The sequence below is a fragment of the Opisthorchis viverrini genome (genome assembly GCF_000715545.1).
Source record: "Opisthorchis viverrini unplaced genomic scaffold opera_v5_20, whole genome shotgun sequence".
Classification (NCBI taxonomy): Eukaryota; Metazoa; Platyhelminthes; class Trematoda; order Opisthorchiida; family Opisthorchiidae; genus Opisthorchis; species Opisthorchis viverrini.
Genome location: NW_008751676.1, coordinates 709,542 through 728,893, shown reverse-complemented (window position 1 = coordinate 728,893; position 19,352 = coordinate 709,542). Strand labels below are relative to the sequence as shown.

At 44.5% G+C, this 19,352-nt stretch overlaps 2 protein-coding genes across 2 annotated transcripts in view; both read left to right on the top strand.

The window, feature by feature from the left end:
* Positions 1–14,979, top strand: part of T265_01801 (hypothetical protein) — a gene marked incomplete at both ends in the record, with an annotated part of 25,006 nt that extends 10,027 nt beyond the window's left edge. The window contains 5 exons of the mRNA XM_009165911.1: positions 5,736–6,138; positions 6,733–7,185; positions 10,490–10,818; positions 12,999–13,441; positions 14,858–14,979. Coding sequence (XP_009164175.1) covers positions 10,661–10,818; positions 12,999–13,410 — 570 coding nt within the window. The remainder of the gene's footprint in view (positions 1–5,735; positions 6,139–6,732; positions 7,186–10,489; positions 10,819–12,998; positions 13,442–14,857) is intronic.
* A 4,179-nt stretch (positions 14,980–19,158) lies between these two features.
* Positions 19,159–19,352, top strand: part of T265_01800 (hypothetical protein) — a gene marked incomplete at both ends in the record, with an annotated part of 7,429 nt that continues 7,235 nt past the window's right edge. Inside the window, one exon of the mRNA XM_009165910.1 lies at positions 19,159–19,285. Coding sequence (XP_009164174.1) covers positions 19,159–19,285 — 127 coding nt within the window. The remainder of the gene's footprint in view (positions 19,286–19,352) is intronic.

The following is a 19,352-nucleotide window of genomic DNA, read 5'->3' as shown; positions in this document are numbered from 1 at the left end:
TCGGTGAACGAAACTGTGGCAGCTACAACCAGTGTACGACGAGTACGCGGTTATTACAGCTGACAATGATGATGATGATGATCATCCTCATTAGGTATCAGCAGCATTGCGCATTTCACAAAACTCAAAGAGTTTCAAACTCTTGACCTTCCGGCCCACGACTGAACACTCTATCGCTCGGCTACGGGTGCCTGAACAGTGATGTGATTAGCTCTCGCTTAGACAAAATATAGCGCCACTGATCTTTCAATAACGGAAACCACATCACGTTGTCGAATACTGAATGGCTCCTCGGGGGACCACTTATCAGAAGGAAGTTTCACGCATTCGGTAAAATTATCCTTTTTCTGAACTGCCTAGTGGTTCATTGTAATGTGAAGAGGTGTGGTAGTATTCAATAGATATCTGAGGATAATAACCTCCGTGGGGATCACCTACCAGTGACGTGTGCCTAGTTTTTTCGTCCTCCTATAAACGGTTCCGGAACGCACCAACGATGACTGGCTGAAATTCGGAGATGACACAACAACATGCAGAAACATTTTCTCTGTTCTTCTTCGCTGCGTAATTAGAAATGGAGATTCTAGTTGTAGACCTTCTTAAACATAATTTTACGGTCCGGAATTTCGTGCTGTAGGTTGTTGACACCATTTTATGGTATACCGCTGCACTCGAATGGCGCCGTTTGTTTCACTCCATTGAGGCAGCTCAGTGAGATTATTTGCTCACCTTTGAGTGTTTGTCCTTTGTTGATTTTAACACTAGCGCTCTTTTCGCCGAAAGTCTGGCTCTTTTATATGAGGATCATGATTCTCTATTTTTAGACCGTGACCATATTTTGTTCATGATACAGAGTTGTACAACCCTTCCACTGTAGGCTGCATTTTTTCGTTCCGCTTGTTAGTCCTGTCAGCCAAAACCATTTGGTGTCAATGTACTGGTTGGGCAATCGCCTCCAACTCCATCATCTGAAACCACCGCTGGAAAGTTGAGCTGAATCGAACTCTCGACGCACTCCAGAATAACCATTTTGGCTACTGCGAGCATTTCCCGAAGTGTGGTGTTATACTATATGGTAAAGTTAAGAGACGGTCTAGTTGCATTCGAGAATTGGAGCAGGAAAACGAATACAACGATGCAACATACGGCACCTACTTTTAATAAGTAGGAAGGTTGTGAGCAAAGCTGTTTTTGTGATCGGATAATAGGTCACAATCGTATGTACAACTAGATCACTAGATAAATCCGCGGGCACAGATGCTTTAGAGGGAACGGAGTAAAATGGATGCCGTCACACAGGAACAGGTAGGTTGTAGGCCAGGACAAGTTAAAAGGCCTCAGAAGTTTTTTCAACACTGAGTCCTGTGTTACACAGTCGAATTCCGATAGCCTGTGCGGATGATAGCAGTCTGAATCGTACTATCCTCAACTTATCAAGGGACATCCGGAAGTAATACTTTGAAAGTATTTCCTTGTTTGTGAGATGAGCGGTTTCGGCCCAATAACACTCGAATAAGCCTTCTGACCGCCAATCAGAGGAAGTACGTTTGGTTTACGTATCCTGTCGAGCAAACGTCATGTCGTGCGACCAACATATTATGGTCAACCAAAGCGTGCAAATGACTATACGCAGAAACTGGTGATAGAGTTTGGTAGGTGAATCTTGGTGGCCGGTCTGAAATGGAAACTCAGGCACAGGTTACCGGCCATGTACATCATGCCAACACAACGTTTTGGCATTCTGGTGACCGATTCTGCACTGGATCAGATTTCCAATACATTTCGCATTCTTCTGCCTTGGAACCAAGTCCATCCGCCTGATACAACTTCTGTAAATAAGATTAGGTCGATCGGTTATGAATTGTCAACGACGTAGTCTTCCTGTTGAGCCTCAATACATCCGGACCATTCTGTTGTTTTGACCGACGTTTGCTTGTTAAGATCTTTGGGACTGAAACGTGGTTGCACAAATGCTCGTTTCGTTCATGGCTTTTACGATTCACGTTGTCCTGCTTATCGTCTTATGTGGTAGCCTTTCAAAAGGAAATATCAGCAGTTAACGCGTCTAGTAAGACTCACTAGAAAAGCGATTTGGCGTACATCGAGCTGCTATCGAGCTGTTCATTTAACAGAAATCCGGCGAAACACCATGGTTATTTGCACAATTGTCAAAATGAGGAATCTTTCATCTTTGCGCGGGCTACTCAGCAAAGACTCTCACGTGATCCCACTGCCGCTGAAAAAAGACTTCCAATTGTATTCCGCGAACATTCAGTGTTCAAACAACTTCACTATGGCTCAAATACACGGCACCGCTCTCTTTGGACAATGTGCCAGGCTTTAACACTATTAACTGTTGGCTGTGTGCAGTATTGGATGCACCTAACGTTTAATTTATCGTTTTGAGGGTGTTTTACACTGTAACCTAAGCCCCATCCATTTAGCCTACCACAGAGGATACCCCAGAAGGAAATTTCAAACGAACTATTACGTCGTTTCCTCTTTTGACTGGTTAATCTGAGTCTACGTCACTGACCTTTCCTCTCTGTGGATACACTGTGAAGTCTCTTTTCTGGTTATCGGTAATCCAGCACCAACGAGTCAATAAGGAATGCCTTCATCTTCAAGAAACAATCACTCTTGTCTTCGAGGTCACAGTCAGTTGAAGGAACGGTTTTATTTTGTCTGGGAACCCGCACTGTTATGCTACTGAATGACATTTCCGAACCCGGATCTTTCCCGAACTTATAACGTAAATTTGCAGGCACGTCTTTATTGCGGGGCAGGCCCCACGGTTCCATAGATTAACCGTCGCTATCCTTATTTCTGTCTTCCCAGTTGGTTACCTCGTGTCGTGTGACCAAGTCTTTTGCCGATTTGTGTCGACTGATATTGTGCAAGGAAGTGAACTGTCGATCCTTCTTTGCATCCTACCATCAAAAGTTCGAATAAGTATTCTTCAGCTGTTATTATCGTCGTACTTTGTCTCCCTTGTTATCTAACCTCTCTTACTTGCGGAGGTCTTGTAGGTGTTATGATGAGTAGCGCGGTGTCACTAAATATCAGCAAATGTGACTATTGTGTTTAGTTAGTTCTGTAGATAATTATGAGTTTCTTCGTCTGTTAACCAAAGTATGTAATCCCTCGTTTAGTTGCAGTATTTTGTCAGGGTATCTTTCCGATGGAAAGAATTCATATGGAATGAGCCTGTGGATAGCTAAAAATGGAACGAGTGGCGAGTTTCTAATCTTTCTCTCACGAGACAAGTAGTCGTGTAACAGAGTGGGCGCTTTTAGTCTACGGTGGATACATTCAGGAAACGCTTGGTCCGACTATAAATACTGGGATGCACGGTCGCACTTTAAACAATCTCAGAGTCATATCATTCGAAACGTTGGGTAAACCAGTCAATCGCTCAAGTGTGAACATCCCAATCTGTTCAGATGCGTTAATTTGAATGTATCAAGCGTGCGTTGGCGAATGGTGGAGTAGCGGTAACAAGTCTGGGGTTCAGACTCTCCACAGCCAATGATATGTATTAATGATGAATTCTACTAAGGGTGCAAGTCGCCTCCATTGCTTCCCTTCTTTCGTGTGGACTAACCGAATTAATTGCGCCAGGACAGATGGAGAATTGTTCAAGCAAGAGTTATGTAAATACAAACGTTCATGAGGCATTGTCTTTGTGGCCAATTCATGCGTGTATTTGGTTGAGAAACTATGCGCCATACATATATATTTATATGTTCACTCTTTGAGTAATACCATTCCTACTGGCCCATCATCCTTCGTTTTGTGACGTGACTGGGAAAACTTAGGACTACAGTATACGAGAAGCTAACGGACACTTGGACAATCCGAAATGTGTATTCGGTAGTACCGCTTCATCAATGTTTGAGCGCGTAAGGACACTGTTCACATAAGTTTGTCCGTCAGCGGCCCAAATTGAAGTAAGCAACAGCGCGAATTTATTGACTGGGCAACCTGGCAGTATCCCAGCCCTCGTGCCTCCTTCGTGTGGCATGGCAGCTAAACACCGAAAGGGTGCTACAGCTGGACGATTTCGATTAAGCAACAGCCTTCGGGGTAGTGGATATCTGACTAGTCTGATTAGGCGTTAATTAAGAAGGATGTTGGTATCGGTGGCGAAACCCGACAAGAAATGAATTTGGAATGCTCTTATTTCATATAAAACCAGGAAGATCGGAAGTCAGCCGAAGGGTTCTAAACACACCCAACCTAAGAGTAGGTTTCCTGAAGGGGAACATTCTACGCTCTGCACTGGTGCAATTGAAAGATCGCCTTCTGGTAAACCGGACCATGGACTGCCTATAACATTAATTGCAATGACTGCACTGAGGTTTGTGTAGGACGAACGGCTAGGCAACTTCACATCAGAACCAGAGAGTACGGGAGAAAAATCAACGGGGCGCCGAGAAACGCACATGAATATCGAGCTTCACTAAAAGTCTCAGCAATGGTGGAGCATCCACTCGACACGGAACAAAGTAGATTTAGATAATGTTGAAGTCTTGAGGCCAGGACTACGGTCCACAATAATTTGAAACTCCCAACTCATCAGTTGCAAGATTTAGGCAACCACACAACCGATGAGACCCTTTACTTGACCTTCAACACTGGTCTATCGCAGTACTCTGAAGATGTGTTGGTGATTGGTTCTCTATCTGCCTAAAACCTGGCCAACTTGGTGACCTGCTCACTTGGCCTAACGAAGCTTTTGTTTCAAAGGATAATCGTTGCCCAGGTAAAAACTACCGACTGTTTACCGAGCTCTTCTGAAACGGTAATTGGACGATCTGCGGAAGAGGTGTGCTATTTCCTCCCTTTAGCACTTGGCTGGTTGGTTCCAAACCAGGCTTTTGGTCGCCTTAGATTTACCTCTGGTTTGATTAACCGATTGTTGGTCAACAGGCTATAAATATGTCGTGTTTTTCACATAGTACATGGTTAGTCGAAACTGGCGCACCACACCACGTTACTACTCGTCTACTTAGCTTCAGATTACTCGGGCGAGTATTTTAACGCGTTCTACCGGACTTTCTCCCTTGTGTATATCTACTTTGTTACGCCGCACTGATGCAGCTCATATCCAACAAGTGAGCCCTACAAATGTGGAACTGCTCTGAACCCGCCAATGTGTTTCGAGAAGGACTGATCAATCTGCAGGAAACCGCACCACTGTCTATGCTAGTGTTAAATGTGGTGAGGTTTCAACAGTGTGCATTGATAGAGGCTGCACGAAAATCCTCCGCCCCCGGCAGCAAGGGACAAGAGTAACTCATTATGTACTCCAAGTAGATCTGACCCATTAATTCCATACTTCCTTCAACTCACTATGCATATGATTTCCGCTTACTCTTTATTTTCTCACTTTGATGCAGTCCGTGGATGTGTTTGTCATTAACGATGACTGAACCAGTACTAGCTCCTTTCATAGCTGTTAATGTGAGTTTCCATCAAGCTACATTTTGCGTTTGAAATTCGGCTTCTTTCCAGCTAAGCACTAAGTGACAACCAATGGTCATGCCTTGATAGGTATAACAATCATGAGCCCGGGGTCATGAAACAACGTTCTCTTTCCTTACGAATTTACGTGTCCTTACAGTAAATTTATAATCTGTATCATCATTAATAGTTTCGAAAATGCGTACTGTGAAGAACGAGGCTTTTAACGTCAGCTAAATGGAACACATTTTGTCCATTATCTCTCTCAGACGGCACCTTGAAGACATTTACGATATTTGTTGGGCACCAGATAGCCAGGCACTGATATCTGGCTCCGTGGACCACTCACTGATAGTCTGGCAATTGGATCTTCCCACTGCGTTGAAATCCACTTTGCCACCGACAGACGAGAAGTCCGCAAAACTTCCATTATCTGAAGACCGCCCGAATGGTAACGTTATAACTCCACCTCCTACACCCTCCAGCGGATCGGGCGCTACTAAGTGCTTGATTCTTAGGGATCACAAGCACTACGTCCAGGGCGTAACGTGGGACCCACTTGGGTTTTATGTAGCCAGCCTCAGCAGTGACCGAGCATGTCGGGTATACCGCGCAGGAACTAGAACATGTCTAGCCCACGTTGCTAAAGCTGGGAAACAACGGCTGTTTCAGGTGAGTTTATTCTTCAGTGCTTTTTGACTAATGTGAGACACAGCATCGATGTCCACTTGTGAGGTCCACCTGCATGTTGCCGTTTTACCACTTTCTTCACCTGATTTTTTCACGGCCTTTGATTGCATCCCCATTGAAACCAGTGCCTATTCAGGTTGTACGGATGGGGAATAACCGTCCTCTGTTTTGGGTGGAGATTTACGTGGGATATGTGGATTTAGAAATTGAAGCAAAAACCGCCATCCAACCAATTCAGTATGATCCTAACTACTGAAACTCATTGGGTTATTTCTACAGCTTTTTTGGTCCAATGAATGGTGATTGAACAGCAGCAAACACTTAAATAGGAGTTGTTCCCTTTGATTGAGTGGCACTAGCAGGATAAGTCATTTTGGTTGACTACTCTTGCCACATGTCTAAAGACCCTATCAATTATATTTTGAAATTGAAAACCTTGAGAACCTCTGAGCCTACTCTGCACCCACGGGTGTTTTTTAGCACGTGTTGTTTGACTCAAGACTGACATTGCATGTCGATATCAGTTAAAACTTTCTAAAAATTCTTTTCCAACTCTGACGCTGGTGGCTCTTGTAGGATGACTCGTGGAAATCGTTTTTTCGTCGACTCACCTTCAGCCCTGATGGTCTGTTGCTCGCCTGTCCCTCCGGAAACCTGGAAGGTGCTGTGTTCGCCGGCAGCGTGGCTGCTGCAGCATCACTTGCGACATCAGGAGCAGTCCCACCGGAACCTACAAATGCTCTACCACTTCCAGTAGCCGCTCCGCAACACGCTGCTCACCTTTTCTTGCGGTCAAACTTCACAAAGCCTGTTGTCAGTTTGCCAACGGGACCTAGGCCAGTAGTGTGCGTTCGATTTTGTCCTCAGCCTTTTCAGTTACGAACAACGCCCACTTTGGGGTCTAACCTGGTAGAAGGTACACAACATCCTAATAGTTTGTTTGATCTCCCCTACCGCTGGTTATTTTGTCTGGTCTTGGAGGACGGTGTACTGTTCTACGATACACAGCAGACTTCACCTTTCGCCCAGGTGAGTTCCCTTGTAGTTTGCATCCTTTTTGTGAATACCAAGAACATGTCCTCAAAAACTGTCATCCTGCACACCTTTAGCGTCTTCCTTGAAAGTTCGTATCTCCAGAATTTCAGACTGTAAGTGAGAGGTATCCCTCTAAATTCATTTTCTCTCCAAGGATTAAGACAGAAGTTTGTTTTCGAGGGACCCGTTTCATTCTAACCCCGATGTTCAACTACTCCTGGTTAGGTTCTGCCAGCCAGACAGTTCACGCAAAGAGTGGACGATTTGGCAAAATACATTCATTTGCAAGCAAATTCGGCTTTGAGGGAGACTCACCTGGAACCCAGCTGATTCTCTCGTTTATGTTTTCAAACGATGGTGAACGATTCGGTGTAATGTCGCTGTACCGCATCTAAAAATGCAAGTATTGTAACACTGTCTCTAATGCAGCCGTAGATGTGCCCACAAGTGACTCCTATGCTTCCTCACCTGACAGGTGTCAACATCTTTGTGCGGCTTCTTTTTTGCCTTGTTGCGAACCAGTAAATAGTACGCGGATCAGACTGACCGCGAGAACTTAATTAAAACAGGACATATTCTAATAGCGATTTTTTCTCGCTCTTTCGCAAACAGGTTTATCATTCCCGTATACTACACTGCTGCCAGATGTGCAGAAAGGTTGCTCACTCTATTGCATTGCATTCCGTCCGCACTGTACGTTTTAAGAAGAGCTTACGAACTTCCACCCTCCTTAACAACTTGATGCACATCCGAAGTTTCCAGGATTGTATGTCGGGTTTGATCGCTCAGCTGCTGTCCACACAGTGTCGCGCGCAAACCCATATGGAGCTCTGCATACTTTGATCTTCAGACCCCGTATAGATCAGCGGTTCTCATATGGCGACCACTCTTTGTGTCGGTTCATTAGTTGGCTAACCCGCACCCCTACTTCTGTTTAGTTCACCCTTCTGTTAAATCGCCGCTTAACAGAACACATCAATTTCAGGCTCTGATTCGCCTGGTGGCAGGTTTAGACACATGAATTTGTGTCAGTGTGCGTGGCACCCCTAGTTAGTATTATATGAAACACGCGGGCTCGTTCGTCATCGATATCGTCCTGCGTCAGGTTCTGGCATTCGGACATGTCACCCAGGGGGCGCTGCGTCATTTAATAATAAAATAGATAGTAATCATCGTTCAGCTGTAAGACCCTTTCGGTACATAGCTGCAATGCCACCTGAAGGAGCCACGAGGGTTGAGGTACCACTAGGTTGTTCAGGCCTAGACAGGAGTAGCTGTGATGCAGGGGTTGGGTTAGAACCACGGACCCTCCGGTCATTAAGTTTGCGTCTTACCCACTGAGCTACCTCGAGGCCCATTTGATGCTGTTGTCCAGTGGACTTGTATCATGGCCTGAGAGGGAGTAGAGGTAACGCGTAAAGTGTTTGGATGATGGGACCAGATTAAGAACATTCGTTGAGGTTTTAGTTTCTTGACCGTACCATCTACACCAATCTGCAGGTGTTGTCCGTTACTTTTTTACATTCATCTCAATTTGCAGCTGCAAGATCCGGGCGCTCACTTGTCCTTGGGTCATTACACCTTCCATGTGCTTGTTTACAACAAGACGTATTACCAACTCATAAAATCTCATTAGCTAGAAATTGAAGCTGGTGCTCGTACAAAGATTGTGCTACAGGATTCCTGTAATATATGAACAGCTGCATAGTCGGGTACTGTCGTATTCTGAAAAGCTAGTTGCCTACATCAATAGGCCAGATGCAAAACCTACTTTTAGTGAATTGAATTATCTTATTCCCGTGTTCTATGGCCGCCGGATATTTCGGCGTAATCAACTGCGGTTTTGAGACGATAAGAGCGAGTACATGTCAATTTCGCCAACTTATGTCGCATCATAACACTTGCATGACCGAATTCGGTAAATGATTCTTGTATATTTAGCTGAATCTATCAGATTTCATCGTTCCGTCGACTGATACCATTACTGAAATTTATCATAAAGTTTGTTCAAACCAAATTAGTTTAAACTTGTTATATCTAATGGTGTCTTGGTCGTCAGATTCGTTGTCACTGAAGTTTCGCTTGTGTCAACTTCCGTCAAATTGATTGTGTTTTAGTTTGACAGTGACAAAGCCGATCTCACACAAACACCCAGATTCAACCTGTCGCAGTAAAACGTCAGTACATATTACTGACGCATTGCTGTCGGTGCTGATGGTGGTGGTGAGCTTGAAGGAAAGTGATGAGTTTGGGTGTAGTTGACCGTCATTACTGAGATAAGAATTTTGAGGAAGCGAATCACTTATCGAAGAATCATTGCGCCGCTAGGAAAAGCCGATGAATTAAAGCCTCGTGCGGTATTGATTGTCTGTAGCAATCAGTTGAGCCACATTGAGTAACGCGCAAAACTCAAAAAGTCGAATCGTTCAATTGGAGCAAGGTGGCTATAAAATGGCGGAGCCAACGGGTTGGTTGAAACAAAACTTGCGATGACAATGTCAAACAGGTCAGAAAAAAGAAAGGCGGTGTAGGCGCAAAACCTAAACAACAAACGGGAAGTCACTTTGTACGCAATGGAAGAATAGAAGAAAAGAATCAAAATGTGGATCCCTATTCCAGATTGGAAGCGACCGTGCTAGCTGAACACCACCACCAGGCTCTTCATGATCTCCGGCGATCTGTGCCATGAAATGTAAGCCAACCAGATCATCGGACTTCGGCGACCGCTGTGGTTAGGAATTTGGGTTGCTTCAACAAAAGCGATCCTACATCTTATTGTTTGTCACTTGATAACATCAGCCTCGTTGCCCTACTCGCTACAGCTACAGTTGCTCAAATCACTAACGTATTATGTTGGTCTTTTTGCATAGTAAATAGTAATTGCACGGAGACCTCCGTGAAGCCTCGCCACCCTGAGGTTTGGGACTATGCGGTGCAGCTTAAATGAAGCATAGTAACTGGGGAGATGCCAAATTCTCCCAGTCCAGACATAGAATTATAAGTCATGGGTGGCTATGAACCACAGATGTTTGTCTCGAGTCACATCTTCCCAATGTGACTACCTAATTATGTGTGTGCACCTAAAACGAATTCTTTAATTTGTTCAGAGATCTGCTTATATGTCTCAAAGCCGGTCACTCAAAAATCAATTCCGCAATATTAACGAAAGGACGTGTGGAGCTACCTAACCACCTCACATTTTCTTAAAGATATCTGCATCCATTCTGAACCTTGATGCCAGTTCCTACCAGTACGTCGTTGGCTAACGAGACCACTCCCTCTCTATTGTTGGTTGTAGGTTTCACAATTTCACTACCAAGCACTGAACGATGCTACTTGGTCAGCAGACGGACATCTGGTGGTAGTCTGTTCTACCGATGGCTACTGTTCCCTAATCCACTTTGCTCGAGGCGAATTGGGCGCAGCTTATCGGGGCCCGATAGGTGTGAAAACTGATGTCATACCGCCTATGGGTGAACCGACTTCGGTAAGAATGGCTGAAAGCACGGATGAGGCGAACACAGTGCCCCCCACCAGCGTTTCTAACTCTACAGTTTCCGGAGAGATAATGAATGCCGAAGACTCCAACATGAGGCCTCACACGCCCGAAAAACCCAATGACCACAGGTAGATTCGATTATACTTCGCTCTTTATTCGTGAACACTCGGTGAACAGATCAGTTTTTCATTTCAGATGATCGAATGTCAGGCACTGTAAGGATGAAACGGCTGAACGGCATCTCCAACTTATTTGTCCCCGCTAGAAAATTTAAAGTATCACAATATGAACAATCTACCGCACATTCGTACTCTGAAGGGTCAGGATTCGGTGCAAAGGTGTACCCACTGATAGGGTAGCTTCACTTCGCCTAGACTTATGGCATATACCCTCTTGTATATTCAGCATGTATTTGGTAGCCGGTCAGAAATCCATTCAGATCAGGACCCGCCGAGAACTTCTCACTAATCCTGAAATTCGTTTCTGGGTAGCAGTGGGATCACTAAGACGAAAATGAATGATGCCAACACGTGCTCACTGCAATAAAACTTCGTTTGGTTCTATAACCTTGTTATGAGTTCCAATCTGTTTGGTAGCAGTAGCCGGGGCAAATTTGTCCCCATTCCACCAGTTTCCGCCACTGTTCATCCAGTGAACTTAGAGAACATATGTAAATAGGGGATTACGTTGTATCCTCTACATCATATACTTCCCTGCGACACTGGTTCGTTATTGATAAAGTCATTGGGCTTACGTAACTAACTGTCCTGTTGCCCATTACCAGAGATCATTGAAAGTGAGGACTGGCTGGGAAAAACGAATTGTTCTAATTTTTCAGACGGAACTGCAGCCACATTACCCTAATTTAAATCTCGTACGTGGGAAAAGTCTCACTGCACAAGTTTGTGCTTAGCATACACCACTCGAGAGCGAATCACAAAGACCTTTTTGTGTCTTTGTCATCTACCATTGGCTCAAGTTCGATTGTTCAGATATCGGTCTGCCTTTGCGACCTGAAATCTCGGGCCTGAGCACACATGAAGTGCTCCGTACAAGACAGCGGTGCTGCCTAATTCAATGCACAATAAGCAGCTCGCTACTTCCATGTTTTGGGATATCTTCAATAGTACTACTCTGCGGTGAGTGCATTGCAGGATGTAATAAGAATCTTTCCCCTGTACTTATGTGGCTTTCTGAAATTGACATCTATGAGATAGATACACAAGGATCTTTCCGCTGGGGAAACAACCCGTGCAAGTGGACGCTCAGTCGAAAAGTGATTTATATAAATGACGCACACTAATGCTTGTTTCTACGCGAAAAATAAGTGGCCGTGATCAGTTTGAACTTCTGAGAGAAAAAAACAACTGTTGCGTGAATTCGGGCAAATGGTCATGTCGACAACTTCAGAAGTGGATAGCATTGATCACTGAAAGAGAACACCCGTATTTTGCATAGGTTTACCATGTTTTATGAAAACCGAACACTACCTTGGTCTTTCGAGGCACTATCCTGAGAATTCCGGTCTAGATCGGACGAACCGTACGGCACACATGTGACTTTGTATACGGGGCAACTAGTCGGTGTTACTAAGATTGGATGCTAATATTCAAATCTTCTTAGCAAATCAAAGATAATGCAGTTGAGTAACGGTCAAAACGAAACATAAAGCTCAAAACTTTTCTGGGATAAATTACTGGAAAAAGCGTTTCATACACGTTCATGTAACGAACTCCTTTGGAAGAAATCCTGGGGAGTCTCGCTAAAGTGGAATTAATGTGTATCTGGTCACCAAATATCCCTTTTTTCTGGTTTTCGAATCACGCGGCGACATTTTCCGAAATACACTATTTTTTGCGTTCGTGCGCTCTTTATAAATCGACCCCTTCTCGAATACGAATGTATGGCACAGCAACACCGGATGTATGTTGTTACTTCAAGTAAAATACTAGAACGCAACCGCATGTCCATACTCAAAATGAAGTGGGATCACCGTATCAATTTCACCACCATTTTAATATCAAGTTAACTGACTGAGAACGAGGAGCTCCACACCCTTGCTGCTTACCGTCAGTTGCTTCATGAACGAATGAAGCAAGTTGGGAAATACCGTACAGAATGCAGTAAACCACACTGCTTTATCGAACTTTAGCAATTCACAACCCACAAACACGGGTTCCTTGCCTATTCCACATCAAATAGTATGCACTACCTGAGGTCTCAAAATCGAAACTTCCCCATGATGTTCATGTGAGTTTGACCGCGTCAATCTAACCTAATTCAGCTGCTCTGTTTTTGATGTATTTAGTGGTAAAGCAATCCGTGCGATGGAAGTCAGCCTGCCCACATCTCCCTCCAGCCCTGCTAAGAAGCGTCGGATCCCCCTCACAACCCTGTCCTCAGATGTCACTCCGCATGCGCTCGATTTGAATAACAACAGCCAATCTCACAATGAACGTTTGTCCACAACAACCAAAGAACAGGCACTGCAGTCTGTTGAAATAAAATCGGACATTGTTACGGAACACAAGATGCTGACTGAGACTTCTAAATCCACCAGCTATGGTCAGAAGCGGCGAGTTTCTTTTGTAACACTTGATACCGCACCGGCAACTTTGGTCACCCCATCTAGGAACATCGATCCTTCAAATTCCGTCCAAAACGATCCGATAGGTGGGCTAGACTCCAGTTCAAGTCCGAATGATGCGACGTCTACTTGAGCACATGGTCAGCTGAAGATCCCCCGTTTTCGTAAGTCAGTTGGTGCAGCTAGTGTGGAGATCACCTTCCTTCCTATTTTGCCAATACTTCAAAAATTTCTTTCAGTGATGCGATGAGAACACCACTTTTTGTAGGCCGTCACTCAAGTCATTGTAGACGAGGTAAACCGTGCGTTACAGTATCCTTGCGTAGGTTCCTGATAACTTAATGCTGACCAATATAAATCTCATGATTTTAAAACCGACCTCATCAGGACAACGAAAGCTTCTGAGTTTTCATCCCGTTGCTTTCTTTCCTTCCGTTTATATACACTGTATGAGCATTAAAATCAGATTAATCAAGACAAAACAGATCTGATATAGTATGTCGCACAGTCGTATTCGCCAAGAGAGGTCACTCTCGTGAACAGTAAGCATGATTTAGTGCGTGTATGGCCCCTTAGACGACTTCATCGCTTCACTATGGATCATCTACCTGCATATCACCCACTTTGGACAATATTAGCTAGCTGCCGGTGCTAACATATCTTACTTTATGATGGCTGTGGCATATGATTCTGGAGTAGAGATTTGCAACTAAGGACATTTTGTGATATGAGGTTGCATGGTAGCAATTTCCCAGAAGTGGATGCACTATCCGACGGAACAAATGTTATCTGTGGGCAACAAGCTTGGTAGTCAAGTCTACAAACAGACCAATACTGCATACGGAGGTATGGCCGCTTATTGTCACACATGTATTTTAACAGTGGCACAAAGCCATTTATAGACCACTGATTCGTTTGCACATCCTAAACAACCAGAATCCGCAGGTCTGCTGCTCCAAGCAAAGTTTCCTGTGGACAGTGTCTTCCGGAGTCTGTCCTTATCATGAGCACATACCAACTCCTGCCTGTCTTTCCGTCATTTATCAGTACTATCTCGTTTCGGCGCTCACCTAGCACTGCGAATCAGGTTGTCGATCTAGCACACAATATTTTCTAAACAGTATTTTAGTAAACAGTGGATTCGGGCGCATATATCAGAGATGGATGGTTTTAAATTGCGTTCAACTCATCCGTTGATGTTCAGTGAAGGTAAACTGAATGAAGCACCAGAGTAAACCATCGTTTAAACAGTCAAAAGCGCTATCTAGATGTAGCACATTACGCATGAGGTTGCTGAAGGCTCTGACGAAGAGTTTTCAGCACTCTTATTAATAGTGTTACGTCTGAATGATGTATTGCGGTATCTGCAAACACGTACTGGCTGAAAAACGGAGTGGCCTGATCAGCACAGTCAGTTCAATCGAACTACTAGCTGGATTTAGTTGAATCTCCTGTCAAAATTAAATTCGAGGGCAAATGAGGGTATAAGTTTGCAACCCAATAAATGGTCTGCATTTTGGTCTGGCCGTGTTCATCGTAGTTGACGTCATTGCCATTTTTCCTTTTCCTGTTGGACGTAGGCTGAAAACCCGGTCTGCACAAATGGATTCGCCAGCGTGAACGTGAGAACTTTACGCAGCATTTATATTGTGTTTCTGTATTTTTTATTCACTCACTCTGTGTCCACATAAACTGCTCTCACGAAGCTCTCGGTAGTCTTTTGTTGTTTCTCGATGTACTATTGCTCCTGTAGGGATATCGAGACAGAACAGCTGTCTGTTTTCGGTGCAACGTGCTTGGGGTTCACTTAATTAAACCACGTATCGCGGATAGCTCCAACACAGATCCGGTGATGACCTACGCCCGTGGATTGAACTAAGATCTAAGGGTAAATAACCGTTTGTATGATATTATTAGTACAATTCTATATGATTACCTCATTTAACATAGATGTGCAGTTGTGAGAGACAAATTTTGCTTCGGTGAACCATATGTAAAGCAAACCTAATAATGGATTTTTGAAAAGAAAATGGAATTTCACCACGCAACCAAACATCCTGAACTGTAATGGCACTCGTGTAAAAGTCCGTTTTTTCTTGTCGAAGTTGATCTAGGTGAGTGCTACACTAGGGTTAGATAAAAATGTTCGTGGTCTGGTGAAAGCGTTTGGAGGTCAGCTTTCGAAAAGCAATCGGATTCGGCCGCAGTATGTTTGGGAAAATGTTAAAAGCAGTTAGTTTTGAGTTAGCTCCATGAGTCGAGAATTGCCACATCCAGGTTGTTCTTCAAGAGTTGCACCTTCAGTCCTACTGTATTGGAAATCACGTTTCTAAAAATACCTGTTCCTCTCCCCCATGCTAATCCTATTAATGGGCCAATCATCAGGCAGTCACAGAAGTGAAAAATGCTAGGTATTCACAAAGCCCTTAAGGAGCTGCGGCCACTTACGAACGAAACCATTAAGTGCGGATCAGGCTGGTTATGGATGACAACTTTCCCAACACTACGCTGACCTTCCGCCTGATTTACTGGCCCGTCTTACCTCGGAAATACTACCAATTTTTAGTGCGACTGACTGAGATTTTCATGTCGTTTTAGGCTATTTCGAAAATGTCGGCCACATTCAGATCCCTTCGATACACGGCTTTTGTTGCCACGAGTTATTCGATCAACCAGTCAGTGCCTCTTTGATTCATGAGGACGAGGGCTATAGTAATCAGTTGGGTTAAGTTGATATGTTTGCCGCTAGACACTCGTTTCTGTACCACTGCGTGAACTATGAGCCACACACGTCCACTAGTTGCAACTGTGGTGAGCCAAATATAGATTTTATTGCTCGATGGCAGCAGTCACCACAGTCGCTGAACCAACTAGATACATGTCCGACAGCGAAGATAATGATGAGCTTAATTGATTCGACTACCGGTTCCGATAGGCAACTCACACCGATGCTAAACGAATCCGGCATTATACCAGTTTGTTGCAGATCGTGAATATATGAAGTCGTAGTTTTACACTAAAAACTGCAGATTGTGCTATCGATAGGAGTGTGCATTTGAGGCCTAGGACCGCTGATGTGCGCGACGAATCAATGGACTTAGGTAGTAGCACAGCGCAAGCGCTTATGCGGCACATTGTCTTTATCCAGCATACGTGGTAGGATAATAACAGGGGACCAAGTTCCAAACAGGAGGGCGAATATCCTTCCCAGTCACCGAACGTTCTCAATGCGGAGTTGGAGTTTTGCCCGTTTGTTACCCTTGAGTTTTATCGATTCGTCTTCTAACGTTGAGCGTACAGTTTTTTTTTATTTTATAGAACGGCGCGCCCCTATTAGCAGCAGAATCGACAGTAGGAAGCACGGATGCGTGGCTGTCGTGCAGCTGTGAGAATGAATGCTCTAATAAAGGGTAGAAATAAGGGGCTTAGTACAACTAGCTTATGCCCTTATGGGAAGCGACCAAGAATAAGCAACAGGACAACAACCAGGCAACATCTCAGTGTAACAGAATCGCCCCATCTCCTGATAGCCTAGCCCGAAAAGAGGTCGCACACGACGACGGATAAACTTCAGCTGGCTAGTACGACTAGGAACTGACAACACGAACGCCACAGGATCGCAGTTACGGGGCGCGAAATTCCCGACACATTCAGTGTGAAGTTAGTCGTTTTCATCTCGCATCGCTGGTATCGTTCAAGTATTTCATCATCAAGGGTTTGGAGTACAAACCAGTGCATCTCTGGCTGAAGGTGGTTGGGTGCGTGTAGTACATGTCGTGTTCCAGCCTTCCTATCCTGATAAGCTTTATATGCTGCGCTGTTGATTCTGCTTCGTTGATCGATTGTCTAAATCCACTTAAGGTTTACACTTCAGAGAGGCCAAATTTCAGAACATTCACAGTCTTTTGTACACACATTCGGACGTCATAAGCGATGTACTTTCACATACGTTGCCCGCGACTTGACAATCCATGCACTGTCCCGATTTGTCATATTAGTCAAGACTTACTCAGCTGTCCAGATAAGTAAATCGGCCGACAAACACGGGTCCCTCTCCTTACACGGACACGGAGAATAAAAAACCCGAAACAATACCCAGTATGCAAAACGCCTACTGAGACAAAAGACCAACCTTGAAATTCTATTTCGAGTGGTCATCATCAGATAACAAGATGCTGCAATTCGCAAAGTCCAACTATGCTTATCTTTATCTAAGTGATTCCGGTACCAGCGTGCTCGACGCCTTGAAATGCACATTCCATAATGAACCCAAAGGGTGAAAGCGGACAGTCATGCCGAACTCCACTGGTTGCAGGAAAACTTCCACAATTCGGTGTAATTTCTTACACGACAAAAGTGTAGGGATAGAGAGGACACAGTGTATTCCTTTTTGGCCAAATATGTGCAAAAGAATCTATGTCTACGGAACTAAAACATCCTTTGAAGTCGAGGAGAACTATAGTGTTGGTCGGAATGTTGTTCAAGTATTTGACGAAAACTGACGATGTGACAAATGCACCCTTGGTACGATGTTTCATCTACTTTTCTAAATAGAGGCCCAAGCCGTTGTTGGTCTCATATGCTTGAGCGCAATTAAGGCAGAACACAAATTCCTACAATCGCCCTTTAGTGGCGTTGTTGGAGGCTCATCTGGTGAGAAATCGCAATAGCAGTTCATAAAATCAGTCTTTGAAGACAGATCAAGGCTCGAGATGACTGTCGAAAGAATGACAGTTGCAGGAACCGATCGACTAAACTGTTGCTGAAAATATTCTACCCAGTGATGATTCCCATTATACATGAGATCTCCAATATTCCTTTTGGTTAGCTTGTTGAAAGACGATGTTTTTGGTCCTGTTTTGCGAATCAGCCGGAACAGCTTTCGTGCACTCCGTGGTGCCTTGACCACTTGTTGAGCTTTCTGGTTCCGCTCGACCCTCCATCCACACACAAGCTCCGTTTGACATCTACCAATCCGTCTAACCGAAACGTGCTGCGGTCCCAGAGGATCACAGGTTCTTTGTACAAAGAGCTAACGGTGATTTTTTTAAAATCCAGTGCTCAGTTTATGCGCACTTAGAAATTCCAGACACTGAGTTTCCTGCGTCACATTTAGTGGCCACTGTTTCCACTTAGAGTTAATGTCTAATCAAGAGGTCCCTTTTATACTATTACATAATATGTCGAGTTGTTCAGAAAGCTTTTCAGTCGCTATATGGAATATTCCCCCCTTGCGTTTATCCAGGAAATTTAGTAAAAGTCAACATGGTATGGTCGGAATCAAAATATATCCAAGAATGATCGGCGGCTAAGTAGTGAGCCTCGTCGCCGGTTGCGAATAGTTGTTTGACTACGCTCGACGATCAATCGGCAGTAGTGGGACGTCATGCAGCGTAGCGACCTCCACTGTGTCCGTGCTACTGGAGAAATACTAGTCAGTAAAAGACGCTCTTGTCCTGGCGTAATTATTCTGGTAAGTCCACACCAAAGGATGGAGCACTAAACTCGAGTTTCGCCCTTATTTGAACTCATCGGCAGTGCACATTCAATGGCCGCGCCGGTGCATGAACCCCGCACTTCTGACATGCAAGATGAGCGTGCTACCACTACCCCACCTGCGCACGCTGGACGCATCTGAATTTTTACGTCTGAACAGGTGAACATGCTCGCGTGAGTGATGTGAGCAGAAAGCCCGACGCCTCAAATGATGACCCAGTAACATACCTTGGTTGTTGTTACGCTTTGGGTCTAAAATACACAGGCCACCAAGTTGACTCAGGTGACTTGAGGAGCACACTGAAATATACAGCGATAAGGACCACAGCTGAAACGGAGTGGTTATCTCTCCATAGAAGACATCAGCATCATCATCAACGACAGCATGACATCAGTGTTTAACACCAATGCTTCACTGCCGTACAACCATGACTTATTTGAAAGCCTTATTGTAAAGAAAAGAATAAAGGTGGATGAGGGACTTGGTGCTAGCTTAAGACCATCATTCCGAGGTGCCTACACCTCCAGACATTCACTCAGGCAATCTGGACAGAAACTGACAACAAGAACGCCACTGAC